The following is a 16,142-nucleotide window of genomic DNA, read 5'->3' as shown; positions in this document are numbered from 1 at the left end:
GCGAGAATTTTATTTGTTTTACATTGGATGAAATATGCGTCTGTGTATACGAATACTGTTCAAATACGGTGTTGATGACTGTTGCCTGGTTGCACAGTGACGTATTAACGTAATTAGGTTAAGTATAATATAAACGTATGGCAACGTTTAAATGTTGCTATTGATTTTTTATAGTCTTCATTATACTTACAACATTTGTAAGAAATCATTCTAAATAGATACTTTGTTCACGACTGCTCTAACTTTCATTAAATTTGTAAGTCCAATGATGGTTAAATTGAATATGTTAGTTTGTTTGTCAATACTTGGTTTTACTATAAACTTATTTAAGTCATGTAAGTAATGCGGTTTTCATTTTAAATTACCTAAAATATATTTCATTTTTATTAAATATAGATTAAACTATGATTTATCAAAAATAAATTTGTCGGGTAAATAATATCCGGCGACAAAAGATCCGCGACATTTGGTCCGGTGAAAAAATATCCTGTCTCAAAAATATCCGGTGCAAAAATATCCGATAATTTATTTTTCAATTTTTTAATAATTTAATTAGTTAATAAATTTAATAAATAATTTAATATTATAATTGAACGTTTTTTAAAAACATGTTTATATTTAAGTAAAAGTTTAGTAAAAATAAAAAATAAGTAAAAATATATCACTATAAGTCTTTAAACTATAAAATTAAAAATTAAAATTATGAGCGATGCCTTTTAAATAACTTAGCAAATTGGTATAATCATAATTTTGTACAACATTTTTTAAACGTTTGTCAAGGTCCTTATATTTACGTTTTTTGGTTGGATTAATCTCACCTAAATTAATTTTCTCGATTTTTGCCTCTTGCAGCCCTTGTTCTTTCTTCAAGAAGTTGATAAATTTCCATATCGTGGTATGGTGAGATCCCAAACTTGTATTAAAAGCATGATGCCAACCCTCAACAGCGTTAGTAGTCCGAGGGAAATCCATAACTACATCATTGTAACAGTTCCACATTTCTAAGGGGAACATTGGATTTTTTCTCCTTCTACGAACTGTACGCCCAATCCATGTTTCTTCGAAATAATCTGTTATTGGTTGAAGAACTTCTTCATTATCAACAAAATATTGGGAATTCAAAAGTTCTTCAAAAGCATTTGCTACATCTAGAACCGGAATAAAAGCCAAAGCACACAAGTGTTTTATTTGGAGCGCAAATAAAGAATCTTCTCCATATTTTTTTTGTAGACCATTAGTCTGTATTTTACGCCAAACACATTGTCCAAAATGGAAAAAACATCCTTTTATTACTGCATTAGGAAATATTTCGCCAAATGCAGAAATAAATGGTTGCTCAAAGTCTATGCGGATCGATAATGGGTTAAGTTGTTGATTTAATATTAACAACTGTCTTAGAACTTCAATGTAACTATTTTTTGTACGGTTAGTCATCAAGATATAAACTAATGGAACAACACAATCACTTTTATAACTATGTATAGTATATAACTGCGAAAATATTGACGGAACTGTTTTGAAAGTTCCGTCACCTAACCAATTATCCGATTCTTGAAGCAAGTTTAAATTAGATTTAGTTGTAAAAATTAAAATTCTATTTTCATTATTTCCACTATCGTATGATAGGAAAAGTTCATTTTTGTTTGTAAATTTATATATTTCTGGTATTATAAGATCATTAGCGTTACTAGGATTTACTGGAGGATTTTCTTTAGTTATTCTTGTCCGTTGAATTGTTCTCGACAGCGATTTAATAGTAGGTAGTTGGTCAATTACTGAAGCAGAAGCTTCACCTAACTTAGTTGAGATGATGTTTCTTGTTGAAAATTGTCCATTTTCAGCACTTTTCTTTATTTCATTAACTAGTTCCTTAGCCTCAGATTTTGCTACATTTGGAGCATGTGAATGGTCAGTGTGTTTTAGAATTTCGCCTATGAATAAACAAATAGTTTTTTACTAAATAGTTTTTTTTAACTCATAAGTATTTAAAAAAAAATTATATTTAATAAATATTTCAAGAAAATTATTTTCAAGCAAATTGGATCATTTTTATTTTAATAACTTAATTTTTGATTTTAATTACCTGATTCATCTTCTGAATTAGTGTGACATCGGCTTTTGCATGTAAATTTTTTATAATCAGAACAACGCCATACAATTTTATTTTCGTACACTTCATGCTTGCTGTACAGAAAACCGTTATACACCAACATATTTTTGCCTTTTTGGCTTTTAATAAATTTTAGTGGCATAATTCAAATCTATAAAAACCACGCACAAAGAAATTTGTATCGTGAGAACATCCACAATAAACACTAAGAAAAATCCCAGTATACTGTACAAAATTATGAGGACTATTATCGAATAGACGTACCTATACAGATTACAGAACACACACTAAATATGATAAGATTGTTCACATAGGTAAGTACATAAACTATAATCAACGAAAGTAGTACAGATAAGATTAATCAATATTTTTTTTACTTATTTTTTATTTTTACTAAACTTTTACTTAAATATAAACATGTTTTTAAAAAACGTTCAATTATAATATTAAATTATTTATTAAATTTATTAACTAATTAAATTATTAAAAAATTGAAAAATAAATTATCGGATATTTTTGCATCGGATATTTTTGAGACAGGATATTTTTTCACCGGACCAAATGTCGCGGATCTTTTGTCGCCGGATATTATTTACCGGATCAAATGACGGGTCACCATTTATCATGGATGGATCGTTTAAACTAATAAAATATTTGAAATTGTATATTATTCTAAACTCGTATATTCATATTCAATAACTTCATGTAGGTAGTCTGTTTAAGAACACGACTTTTTTTCTTGGAATTTAATCCAATAATTTTTATACCATTTGTAAAACAACACACGGAAAACTTGATCTAAAAAGATTCAAATGTATATATTCATTGATTATTCGTAATTTATTGAATAGCAAATATATTAAAATGATGCAATCATTATTGTGCAAATGTACTTAGTTATAAAGTAAGTCATTGAATTGAATTTTAGCATTTCATGAAAGCATCTTTACATTTTACGTAAATTGTATAATGATATCTAAAAGTTTAATTTTTACTTAAATACTGGATATTTTAATTTTGTTATTTCGTATCGTATATTCGTATGATATATATATAACTATAAAATTTGTTTTAGGCGATTGTGCTTGTAAGTACCTATATCTTTAAATTCATAGAGTTTTTAATTAATATACGAGTGGTACATGAAATATTTTGTCATGTGAATAAATCTACGTTAATGATGTATTTGTATTTAAATTTAAATTCTAAATGTTTATTTTTTGATTTTGTTTTGAAGTTGACGGTAAGAATACAAAAATTAATGTATACTTTTTGAGTTATTTACCATGTTATTAATGCTTAATAACTTTGTTTTTACTGTTAACATACTTTATCCTTTTGTTAAAAAAGCTGTTGAAAGCTGGTCGTAATTGTCGTTTTTTCGTGCATTTAGACCCATAAGTGGAAGAAAAATTTACCCAGTAAAAAGTCCGATTTTAATTTTGAAAAAACATTTGAATTCTTTTTTCTTTTTTTAGGTTTTGTAGAAAATGGATTTTAATTTTTTTTTTTTTTTAGTAACACTAAATTAAGGTGAATTTTGAAAAAAATATTTTATATAAATATAATTCATTCGTTACTATAGTAATTAAACAATACAAAAAATCTAAAATCCTTTTCCCACAAAACCTAAAAAAGAGAATAAGAAATTCAAGTTATTTGAACTAGAAAACAATATTCTTCAAACATAATTTTCAAGCAGACTAAGTACCTATACTCAAAATACACCGTGTATACTTTCTACTTATTAATTAAATTTATTTAACTAAATCTAAAACATACTTAGTATATTGAAGATATTTATCATTGTCAAATATAATAAAAAGTTATATTTTGTTATAAGCCATAATATTACATTGTTTTCGCGTTATCCATACTTATCCCAATCCAGTAAATTTTATCGTGCAATGTATTAATACCACATGATGAACGAATAACGACCAGCTCTCATTCACACCTACATTTTTTTGTATGTATTCACCAGTTTTATGAACAGCTAGAACTTGAAATATGTTTCGTGATGATAAATTATATTATATTTGCTCAATATTAATAGTTTAAGGTCAGGTTATCAAATTTTGAGTTACATAAGTTGATATGTATTATGTATATAATAGTATAATACTTATATAACAGTATTATAATAATAAAATACTTATAAAAATTATAAATTATAATATAATTAATACAATATTTATAAATTACATTAATATAGCTATTTCAAAAAACATATTATAAAATATTATAAGGAATATAGGCTGACAGACCGTCCCAGCTCAGAATCATTTTTTCGTATGCAGCGATGTATTATAATAGAATTAAAATTTAACACATTCATAAGAGAAGTCTACTCGACAAATAATTTACAGCAAAGTGGTTCTCACTTGTTTGCGTTTAAATGTAAAATAATTCAACGTTTGTATTTAATTCATAGCACTTTAAAAATTTATAATTTACCGATTAATTATTTATATATTTATAGAAACGGCATTTCGTTTATGTGTCAGTAAGTACGATAATTATTTATTACAACCGCTTTAAAAATTAAAATGTAGGTAATAAAGACATTGCACACATTTATCATCATGTATTGAACTTATAATATAACTAATATAAATATGCTTAGTTCGTAGTGCATAAAACATAAAACATGTCTTATAATAGCTAATTTAATTGTTCATCGGCATCAGCCCTCGTAGACAGTTTTTTATTTATAACTTTGGTTATAAAACAGTTAAAGATGATTTTGATTAGACATTGATTTCTTTTTAAAATACAATTATGAATTAATAGGTACCTACATAGAAAACCGGGATTAAATGTGACCATATTCTAAAGACGGAATAAAAATCGTTTCGTTTGAAGTTTGTTGGGGTAACAGGACATATTATAATGATCAACAAAGGGATAATCCCATTTTAAACGGCACGTCTGGTCACCCTGCAGTTAGACTACAGTGAACCTCTCATGCTATGGTCTGCGGAGAACGCAGTAGCGATGAACGAAATCGTACAACACCGTCCCTAAAAAAAGGGGACGAAAACAAACGATCTCATCACTTCCACTTTCATCTCCATCAGAAGTTTTTTAAACACACAGTCAGTGAATATTGACGGGAAAACTGCTCAAATCAGTATACGCCCAGAGATATCATAATTAATGTGTTGCAGCATAATGTAACCAAAATAATAGTAGACTGTACAAAAAAAAGCTGCAGTTTTGCCCAGGATTACTACCTTTCAGTGAAAAAATTGGGGGAAACATATAATTTTTTTTGTTGATAATATTAGATTTGATTTATTAGAATAATAAAAAAAAATGTTGTAAATTTTTATAGCTCTTTAAAATTCAAAATTATAATATAAATATGGCTCTTTCTTGTATTATTTATGTGAATTATTTCGGTAAAGTTATAATTAGGCCTAGAACTTAATATAAAACTTAACAATAAAATCAATAATAAAACATGAAAATAACACATAACCAATTATATTAAACAAATCTCTCATAAATTGCAAACAATTTTCACTAAACCTCCACGAAACTATAACCAACCGGAATTCTCCAATCCGTATAATTATAGAGTTCGAACAAACTCCAACAAATATAGCTAACAAATTTAAAAAATAATTTTTTTTTATATAATCAAGCATAATGCTATATTACATATTATAAACATTATATTTAAGGTACTTATTATAATATAATAGTTATAAAGCAATAAAATATATAAATAAAATATCAGTTAGCAATTTGAAATTATCATAAAGTATGTTAAATGCTGCATGAAATAAGTAAATAAAAATGTTCATTGAATAAATTATTTTATCCAGAACAGCTAAGAGAAGAGGGTTTCAATACAAATGCTGATGCTGGACCACGTATGTAGTTAAATTTATTGAATCTAGATTATATAAAATAATTATGTCAACTCATTTTGTATAGAAAAAAAGTTAATTTAAAATTCGTATTGTATTGGTTTAAAAAAAACTAAATAAGAATTAATTATAATACAAATGTATATACAGTTGTACTATACATTTTGTCAGCAAGAAACAATAACGTTACAATAAATTGACTTTGATGATCTTTTTGTTTTTAATATTCAGTTACTAAATAATTTATAATTATTATATATATATACATTTATGGAATGAACTATATAAATTAGTGAAAAAAAGTATTTCCTATATAAATCATATTAAATATAATTTGTCAATACTGACCACATTTGCTAGATTGTAATAATTTCGGTAATAACTGCTGATTGAAGCCCTAGAACGATTGCTGGAGTAAAAATATATTATATATGTGGTAGATTTCAAAATCAAAAATAAATTTTAGTTTCATATTAATAACTACTTGATTTGTCTTAGCTGAAAACAAGGACCAACGCGTTTTCATTATAAAGAAAATGTGTAGTAAGTTTTTCATATAAAATGAATAAGTAGATGGTATAAATAGAAAATATTATAAGTACAACTGTTTTTGAACTGAATAATACGGCATTCATTATTCATAATATTATGAGTTTATAATTTTCTATTTCTATTATAATTTTAATCAAAATGATATATTAATAATATATATATATTTTTTTAATATTTAGATTCCTCGTTAAGTAGTAAGTTGGCTGAGGTCAATTTTTTTTTTATATTGACTTACTAATATTTTTTCAAATGAGTATAAAACGTAAAAATAATAATTGTTAATACATTGTACACATTTCAAGGGCTCCCAAAGGGGGGGGGGGAGGAAGGAACACCAAAAAAATTGTTTGTTTATTACACAGTTCATCATCAGACAAATTGAATTTAACCAATATTAAATTTATAAAAATTGTTCGTAATGGAAAATCTATGATTATTTATTATGTTAAAAAATTAATGAGCAACATTACATTACATTTATAATTAAAACTATAAATGTATTAGGTACATATGAATGGAAAAAATTCTAATATAGCACTAATTAATTATGTCTAATAGTATTTAATTTGGACGTTTTAGTCTTAATTTTTACTGGTACGAGAGAGAGATCACATTTTTGAACGTTCAAAATTTAATTGTAATGCTTTAAAAGTCTAAAAGTCTAAAGTCTAAATTTAATTTTTGATTACAATAATAAAGAAAATCATAAAACCTATACATATTTTATCGTTTGCATTAAATTTAAAATATGTTTTATGTAAGTTTGTCATTTTATTTTTAAATGTTAATTAAATTGTAACTAGCTAATTACATCATAATTTATGTATGTTGTTATGTGTTTTTAGGTGCAGCAAACGCTTATATAAAGAGACTAGAAATAAGTAAAATATATTTATGTAATATTTTAATACGTCTAGACGTTAAGACGTTTTTTTTATACGTTAAGACGTGTTTTAATTGATTGGTTAACTTAACTACTTAGTATCTATGTCATAGAGGTTTATGCCATATGGTCTATGTATCTGAGAATTTGACTTAAAATTATATTTTTATTTTTGTGTCTATGTACCTACAGCATAACTTATTGAAATAATGTTTCAATTTTAAACTTCGGGGGTGGCTTCCGATGTCAAAGTGAATATCTTTAGTGCATTATAGAGGTAAACAGTAACAGCTTCCCAACAGTTTTCAAAAAATCGGGATATACAAAAAAAAGTGACGGAAAAGCGGGAATTTTTGAGCAAAACCAATTTTTTTACAAAATTAATTGAATTTTTTATATGGTGTAACTCAAAAACTTATCACTGTAAATACTTGAAATTTTGAAAAGTATTTTTCAAAAAAAATGTTGGGTGACCAAAAAACTTGAAAATTTAATACAAGGTTTCTTATAAGTTTTTCCTATTGTAGTTAAAAAAAAATTAAAAATCGTTGGTCACATTTTTTTTATACCAAATATTTATATTATTTTGTTATTATTATGTAAACCATACAGTTTAAATTTTCAAGACATTTTGGCTTTTTTTGAGTTATGAGTATACAACTGAAATTTTCAATTTTTTAAAGTATTTTTAAAAAAAATTTTGGGTGACCAAAAAAACTTAAGCATTTTATACAAGGTTTTTTTATGAACTTGTTTGGTTCAAATTTTTACAAAATATGTCAAAATCGCGAAAATTTGCAAGTAATTTTTTAGTTGAAAAATCATAAAAATTGTTGTGTTTATATCTAAAGTTAAAAAATGCAACATTAAGTTTTCCTTCGAGTTGCAATAGATAAAACTCTAAGCATCATTATAGGAAAAACGATATTGCAATTGAATTTTAAATTTTTAGGAAATTGCGTAACGATAACGAATTATACTTTAACGATTTTAAATATTTATTATTATTCGAAAAGTATAAGTCGTACTTGAAAATTTCATCAGTAATTTGGATTGGCATTTTCTGTGCATGATTTAATTTTCAAAATATTTCGTTAGGTTAGTAAGTTTTCCATCTAATAGCTATATAGAGTGGTACTCACGAATTGCCTCCCATCTAACCCGAGAATTGCATCCCGAGAATTTTTTTTAAAAAGGTTACTCGAATTGCCTTCTGAAAAAAAAGTAGCCGAAAAAATAGGTACTTGAAAATTTCACTAGTTATTAAGATTGGCATTTCCTTTACATGGTTTATTTTTCAAATTATTTCGATTATTTGAATGCTATTTATAGGCATTTGAAATAATTATTTTTGTTTATTTTTTTTTTTTTCATAAATATCGATACAATTTTTTTGGCTGAGTCAAAATAATTGAAAATTTAATACAAAGTTTCTCATAAGCTAGTCTTATAGTGATTCAAAAATTATAAGAATATATAGGCACAATTTTTTTGTTGACGTTTAAAGTTCAAATATTGACAACAATTCGTCAAAATCTTGAATATTTGTAAATTATTTTGTAGGTATAATTCATAAAATGTATTATATAAGTAGCCAAGAGTTGAAAATTGAATACAAGATTTTCAATTTGTTTGGCTAATAATAGTTATAAAAGAACTTAAATGTTGGTGTATTCAGGCCATTAAAACATAACCACCTCCGTTTAGAATCGTTTTTTGTATACAATGATACCTATCATTGGATTCAAATTTAATACATCAATTATTATTGTGACCTACTATACAGCTGAGAGTTACTCACTTGACCATACTTTTTTCTATTGAATTGAATTTAAATAGTTAGAAATATTATAGTATTATAAAAGATATTTATGAATACAAAAAAATAAAAGTATAAACTGTTTAATATAATTTATTATTAATATGTCTTAATACGACTTTTGTAATTTATGGTGTCCACGCACTTATACCTACGTATTAATTGTCTTTATGGTCACTCAAGCTCAAACTAAATACATAAAAGCATTATGATGTTTATTTCAATTATACTAAAAACATTTTAGTATCTATGTCATAGGTTCTGTTCACTAATCAACTATAAATTTTGTGTTTTATAATTTATTATACTTACAATATGTATTTTTTGAATAGACTATTCTGCATTGTATACAATGCTCAGTAAGTTGTTTCTGTTTTATTTAACAACATACAATACATTTTTAAATTGTTTGAAAATAACATTACATTGAAATTTACTAATGTCGGGAACCCTTGACTGTATACTTTAGTATTAAGAATACACTAAGTGATTAGTATACAATATTTTAGCCATGTACGAATAATTTCTTTTGCATTTTTTTCGATTACTCTTATTACTCTTATTATAACGCAATCACTGGTTGATGTATGCATTTTGTTAGACCCTCCAGTCGTTAAAAACCAGCAATTTCGTTAAGTCTAAAGTAATTCTCATTTATTTTTATAATGGTGCTTTGGATAATTGATAAATAAAGTAAACTTTTTGAAACAATCCGTTTTGAATTAAATATCCTTTAAGTGTGAACTCAAAAGTAATTTAAACGTCGTCAAACCCGGAATTTAACCAAGACTGACTGTCCAACGGACGGTATCGTCTTAAACAAACTAAAATATTGTATACAACATTAATACGTTATATTATATTATATCTTATGTGTAGCTACTGGGGAGGATGAGAATGATAGATCAGCAATACATAGTATGTTTTTTCAAGAAAGTTATTTTTAATTATGCTTAATGCTTCTATTTGAAACAATTTTAATTGATTATTGGTATAAGTACTTGGGCGAATACAAGTTCTCACACGATATATAGCAGGTAATAAGAACCAGTGAATTACGATTTATCAAATCATGCGTAATACAGATAAATGAATAGTAATCGCGTTGTATGCTGAGTGGGGAATGATACACTACGATGTATTTTTGTATTTGTAGGAACTTATATAATATGTAACCACCTAATATGTTTCGTGTGGGAATTTACCAAGCCCAAAGTATTTATCAAATTTCAATTATATTTTATTAATAAGAATATTATCTTATTGAAACAGATGAAGTATACGACAGAGGGAACGGTATGTTTTCACTTAAATTGTTTTTTACTAATAATTTATTTTTTTATCATGATTCATTCGAGTGTTACTGCTGGGTAGCTACTCCCCTCATGCTTTCACAATCAACTTGTATATTTTCCACTCATATGCTTATTGTAACTACTATTATAGATTTTATATATTCTAATAAATGTTAAAAAAAATATTTATCATAATTTAAACGAATTTTACAAAAAGTGTTTGAAAAAATAAAAAAAATATATAATACACAATGCACAATATTGTATAGAGTACAATATTGATTTAAGTGATTAAAATATTAAATAACTTAAAAAAATATTAAAAGAATCAAGTTAATTATAAACAAAAAAATTAGTGTTAAAATGTTATTAACTACAGAAGAATTCTTGTCATATGTCCGACATATGGTTGTAAATGGTTCATATTTTTTTAATCTGTTTGGATTTATCATCGAAACTATAATTGTTAATGATAATAACACATTATGACAATACATATAGCCAATATCCATGCAATAATATTATTATACTTAAAGTCTATTATAACGAACAATTTTTGATTGATTATTCTTTAGTAGTTTTTGAATTTTACTCAGACTTAAAACATAATTACCTACAAGGCACTGTAATAGTAATTTTTTGGTATAACTAAATAGTATTGAGTTATTAAGGATTACCTTTTATTGTTATTTATACAACTACACACATTTAGTCTATAATATGTATAATACTACCTACAATTATTTTATATTTTATACTCGACTACACATCGTTTTCAGACAAAATATCACTTAATTTAAATTTTATTATGATGAATATCATAGTATTATAATAGTACTTACGTTACGTATCAAACAATCTAGATTCTGTTTTATATCTTTTAAAATGTATGCTATTTTTTTTTTTTTTATTATTATTATTAGATTTAGATGTATTACAAGATTTAATAGGTAAGTTATTTGTTTTCGGTATAATAATCCAACAATTATATTATAACATATTATTACAATGGTATTATAACAATCCAACATATTTTATTAAATACATTTTTAAACATCGATGTGCTCAAAACTTAATTCTAAATTTAGTTAAAACAATATGACGTAAGCAAGTGGAGATTTTTCTTTAAACATTAATATGGTTTTCAGTTTGTACATATTATGTAAAAAATAATATTTTTTTTAGTAAAGTTCAACTTTTAAGGGTAACGTCATGTATTTTAGCTGAAAATTATACTGGATATAGTTATTGCTATAATATTATACACTATACTTAAAAAGATTTATTAGTCTAACTTTTGATCTATAATCACGTTTTATGGTCAATGATTTTGTATTAGTCTTAATTATAAGCGAACTATATGCGTGTGTTACTACGTGTTTTTATATTTTACTTTGGGTGGTACTTACATAATTATATAAAACTACGTCATACAATATAGACTTTTATTTATTTATGTCTATTTTTATCATAAGGATCTAAAAAATAGATCTAGTTATAATGACATCAGATATATTATATTGTATATACCATTTATAATTTAATTTCTATTCGTATTATATCATTTTTTTCGTCGATGTGTATATAAAATGATTTTTTTTTTCTTTCTTTTTTTTCAACAAATTGACAAATACATATACAGATTCGATTAACCTCTCTCCTTTAAGCTAGGCTTGTGATGAATAGAGGAAGTTAATGTAGTTATAAAATTGAATAATATATAATATAATATATTATAATATAACAAAGCGTATACTAATATGATATGTTAAAACAAATGAATATGAAATAAAGTAATATAATGAGAATAATGAGAATATATAATATGATCTACAAAAGAAAAGAAAAATAGATACATAAACATTTAACAATTATAGAAGCATAATACATAGTAAATAAATTTAATAAATTTATAACATTTCATAGTTTTATAATCAAAGAATAATAAAAATACTTTACATACATAACGCGTTCTTCTCTAAATCCAAAAATAAAATTATACACTTTATTTGATTTTATAATGATTATACTTTCCATGTTTGTTTATATTACATTAATATCAGATATGTTTTTTTTTTTTAAATAGAAGAACACGTTGAAAGTTTATCCAGTATGTACTTGAGTAAACATTTTTTATTAATTTGTATATATCTACATAATAATTACTCTCACTAGGTATTTCATAACATTTTTGCAGTTTCTACAACGAATGTTCTTCACTATAAGAATTTATAAGCCCACAGTATGGAAAGAGACGTGTGTGATAGGTATTAGTGGAGTGTTAGTCAGTCACTAGATCTGAGTAGTATGTAATATGCAGTGGAGTCACGAACTTTTTTTTGGGGGGTAATTTGTCCCAAACAATTTTACGTTGATGGGTAATTTTGTTAGATCGTAACAATATTTTTGTATTTAACTATCATTATAATATATAAATATTAAAATATACCTATATAAATGTTATAAGTATTATGATGTATTATTTTTAATATTTAATTGGAAGTATCCGCATCGGCTCCCGTTTTTCCGTTTCGGCTCCCTACTTTATTTTAAGGTGGCCGTATCGGCTCCGACCTGATGCCAGTGGTATAGATGTATACTTGAGGTAACTTGGGAAATTTTCTCAATTTGGCTGCACTTAAATTTTTCCGAAACCTATTCATATCATCAGTAGTTACAACATCCGACATTCCACTGATCGCTATTTCACGCCTAATAATTTTTGTAGGGCGTTCACATAGAGCATCACTTGCTTTCCGTTTCAACGAATTACTGATTTTTTGGCGTGCTAAAGTAGTATCTGCTTCATGACCATGATCAAGATTTTGTTCCACTATCACTTCATTCAAGACTTTTATAAAAGCAGTACACCCACGTTTTGTACACTTCCACCGCTCAATATCTTCTGACAAATTTTTATGGAATCCGAATTTGTATTCGTCAATCACAGCTAATTGTTTACCAGCTTTGCTAAGCATGTACTCCATGACAAAAAATAAACAGAAAAACGCACTACACTTTGCAATTTTTATTATCTTATATAACTGAAAATATGTTTAGACACGCTACACTTCGCAATAAAACGTGAACTAACATCAGATAATATTTTGTTATTTCATATAACTGTATAAATGCGATTAACTAGCTATCGAAAAATTCGGTATCGAAACCGGACGCAATACAGCAATTAGGAATAACGACCCGGAGCCGATACGAACTCATTAACGTCCAGCGGGAGCCGATACGGTATCATCCATTTAATTTATAGTTATATTGGCAGGGTTTTTTGGATGGTTGGGTGGGTAACTTCAATGTTTGTGTGAAGAAAATTTTCGTGACGCCACTGGTAATGTATATTGTTGGAGATGCTGTAGAATGATACTTTTACTTTTTTGTCGGATATACCTATATGATTGAAAAATTCACGTTTTATTGATAATAGAGGACTTGGTAATCCCTTAGAGTTAAATATCATAGGTCCATATAAATTTGTATAAAAGAAGTTTTTTTGGGATTAAGATATTTTAATGTAAGTAAATAACGTTAGGTTACTAGTAATAGCGGTTGTTTAAAGTGAAGCGTTCGAGGTGGATATGGAGTTTTTAGGTTAGACGGAGGTCTAGGAACAGATTTAGATATTGAACATTTTGAGCAGCTATAGCAGTAACTTGTTGAGGTATACACCATGTCGCGAGGATAGACTAAAAAGAAGTAATTTTCTGAGAAGTTTGATAGTCTCAAAATGGAGTTGTATACAATATTATGTGTTAGGAGTATGGATTTTTATGACGGTGACGCAGTGTTATAGTGCTACTTCAGCCGTAATTAAATCATGTTTGTGTTTACTCGATCAAATATGTTTATAGGTGGTTGAGTCATGACTCATGGGCAATGAGGGATAGTAGGAAAAGAATACTTTTTCGATTTGACTTCTGGCATAGCACATTTTCTAAATTTAAAAATATCATACGCTTCTAATTAAAAGTGTATTTGCCTTTCCGCCCGAACAGTTTTAATTAATTTTTTTTGTTTTCTTATAACAGATGAGCAGTTGGGATCAATAGGCAGTATGTTATTTTGTAAAAATACCCGTTTTGGTAATAATATAAATCATACATTATTATTTAAAAATATATTATTTGTTTTTATAGATTTTGGGCTTAGTGCAAGAACGTTTTGTAATGAAGCTAACACTATAGGAGGGCCCAATTATATTTCAGATTTATTTACAGAGGAAGAACTATCTGCTTCAAGTTCAAATGACAATGATTACGAACATTTAAATTTTGAGAATGAAAATTATAGCTTTTTAGATAATATACTCTAAGATATTAATTAATTAAATATACATCAATATAATTTATGAAATAATTAATTATTATATAATTTAGTATTTTTTTTTTATGTTAGTACTTTTGCTTTTACTAGTAGGTATTAATTTGTGAAAATAAAAACTGATTCTGTTAATATGAATGATAAAAATTATAATATGATAGTTGGTATGTGAAAAAATTCATCCAACATTGTACACAATGAATCACTTTATTTAATTAAATGATACTAAATTGTTTTTTTGACGCATAATATAAAAAAATAAATAAATATATAACATAGGTAACTCTATTTTATTTTTATTTATAATTGTAATAGTTTATATATTTATCAAGTATTTAGATAGGGGAAGGCGGGGTAAGTCCGTACGAGAGGCAAAACCGTATGATAAGGTTTTTTGAACAATAAGTCAAGATAGAAAAAAAATTATTGATGTTTATTTGTCCCATGAAAAATTTTTTTTGAAGGGTCGATAAAATTTTTTTGGCCCTATCAAAATACTTGAAAATTTTATACAAAGTTCCTCATATGTTATTCTTATAGTGATTAAAAAATTATAAGAATACATAGGCACAATTTTTTTTTATTAGCATTTGAAGTTCAAATTTTGACGAAAATTCGTCAAAAGCATGAATATTTGCAAATTATTTGAAGTTGAAAAATCGTAAAATTTTTTGTGTTTCTAACTAAGGATTAAAAATACAACACTAAGTTTTCCATAAGTTTACCTTCAAGTATCTATAGAGAAAACTCGAAGCATCATTATAGGAAAAATTTTAAGTGCGTTTGAATTTTAAATTTTAACGAAATCACGTAACGATAACGATTTATCCTCAAACGATTTTAAATATTTGTTATTATTCAAAAAGTATAAGTCATAGATACTCTAAAATTTTACCAGTTATTAAGATTCGCGTTTTCTTTACGTGATTTAATTTTCAAAATATTTTTTAATATAAGCTGGTTTTTTTAAACCACCTTTTTCACCAACCACTAGAAATTATATCCTAGGCTGACAAATCATCTTCGTTCAGAATCGTTTTTCGTATACAATGATAACTATCATTGGATTCAAATTTAACACTCCTATAATATATAATAATGATCCATACGGCACCTAATGTACAGCAGAGCGGTACTCACTTGCCCACTTTTTTTTTCTTATATTGTCATTAAAAACTTTTATACTTATATTTGTTAGATGTGAAAAAAAACTGCATCAAATTACGCAAAAGCAACTACAGATTATTTAATGATATTGCAACGTGCTCTG

The 16,142-nt window shown here is 25.9% G+C and overlaps 1 protein-coding gene across 5 annotated transcripts; it reads left to right on the top strand.

Annotated features, from left to right (window-relative positions):
- The first annotated feature begins 3,748 nt into the window (after positions 1–3,748).
- LOC114123119 (uncharacterized) lies at positions 3,749–15,155 on the top strand. Of its 5 annotated transcripts, none has more exons than XM_050199819.1 (13): positions 3,749–4,525; positions 4,593–4,616; positions 5,944–5,991; positions 6,487–6,531; positions 6,720–6,734; positions 7,386–7,421; positions 9,575–9,601; positions 10,122–10,160; positions 10,515–10,538; positions 11,461–11,487; positions 12,624–12,659; positions 14,581–14,604; positions 14,689–15,155. In XM_050199819.1, the coding sequence occupies exons 1-13, from the start codon at positions 4,405–4,407 to the stop codon at positions 14,862–14,864; spliced, it is 642 nt and encodes a 213-aa protein (XP_050055776.1). In that variant the 5' UTR covers positions 3,749–4,404; the 3' UTR covers positions 14,865–15,155. The 5 variants fall into 5 exon arrangements, with proteins under 5 accessions (XP_050055776.1, XP_050055778.1, XP_050055779.1 ...); XM_050199820.1 differs by having other exon boundaries at positions 4,207–4,525; positions 12,624–12,647; XM_050199821.1 differs by lacking the exon at positions 7,386–7,421.
- The last annotated feature ends 987 nt before the right edge of the window (positions 15,156–16,142 follow it).

The sequence above is a fragment of the Aphis gossypii genome, chromosome 2 (genome assembly GCF_020184175.1).
Source record: "Aphis gossypii isolate Hap1 chromosome 2, ASM2018417v2, whole genome shotgun sequence".
Taxonomy (NCBI): domain Eukaryota; kingdom Metazoa; phylum Arthropoda; class Insecta; order Hemiptera; family Aphididae; genus Aphis; species Aphis gossypii.
The sequence above is the reverse complement of the archived record's forward strand: the minus strand, read 5'-3'. Positions and strand labels throughout refer to the sequence as shown.

What these genes read in the sequence shown, in the direction of transcription:
- LOC114123119 (XM_050199819.1), top strand. Translation starts at nt 4,405, where the DNA reads ATGCAGCGATGTATTATAATAGAATTAAAATTTAACACATTCATAAGA. An exon ending in GGCATTTCGTTTATGTGTCA is followed by an intron (nt 4,617 to 5,943) that starts GTAAGTACGATA and finishes TATTTTATCCAG; the next exon opens with AACAGCTAAGAGAAGAGGGT. An exon ending in GCAGTTGGGATCAATAGGCA is followed by an intron (nt 14,605 to 14,688) that starts GTATGTTATTTT and finishes TTGTTTTTATAG; the next exon opens with ATTTTGGGCTTAGTGCAAGA.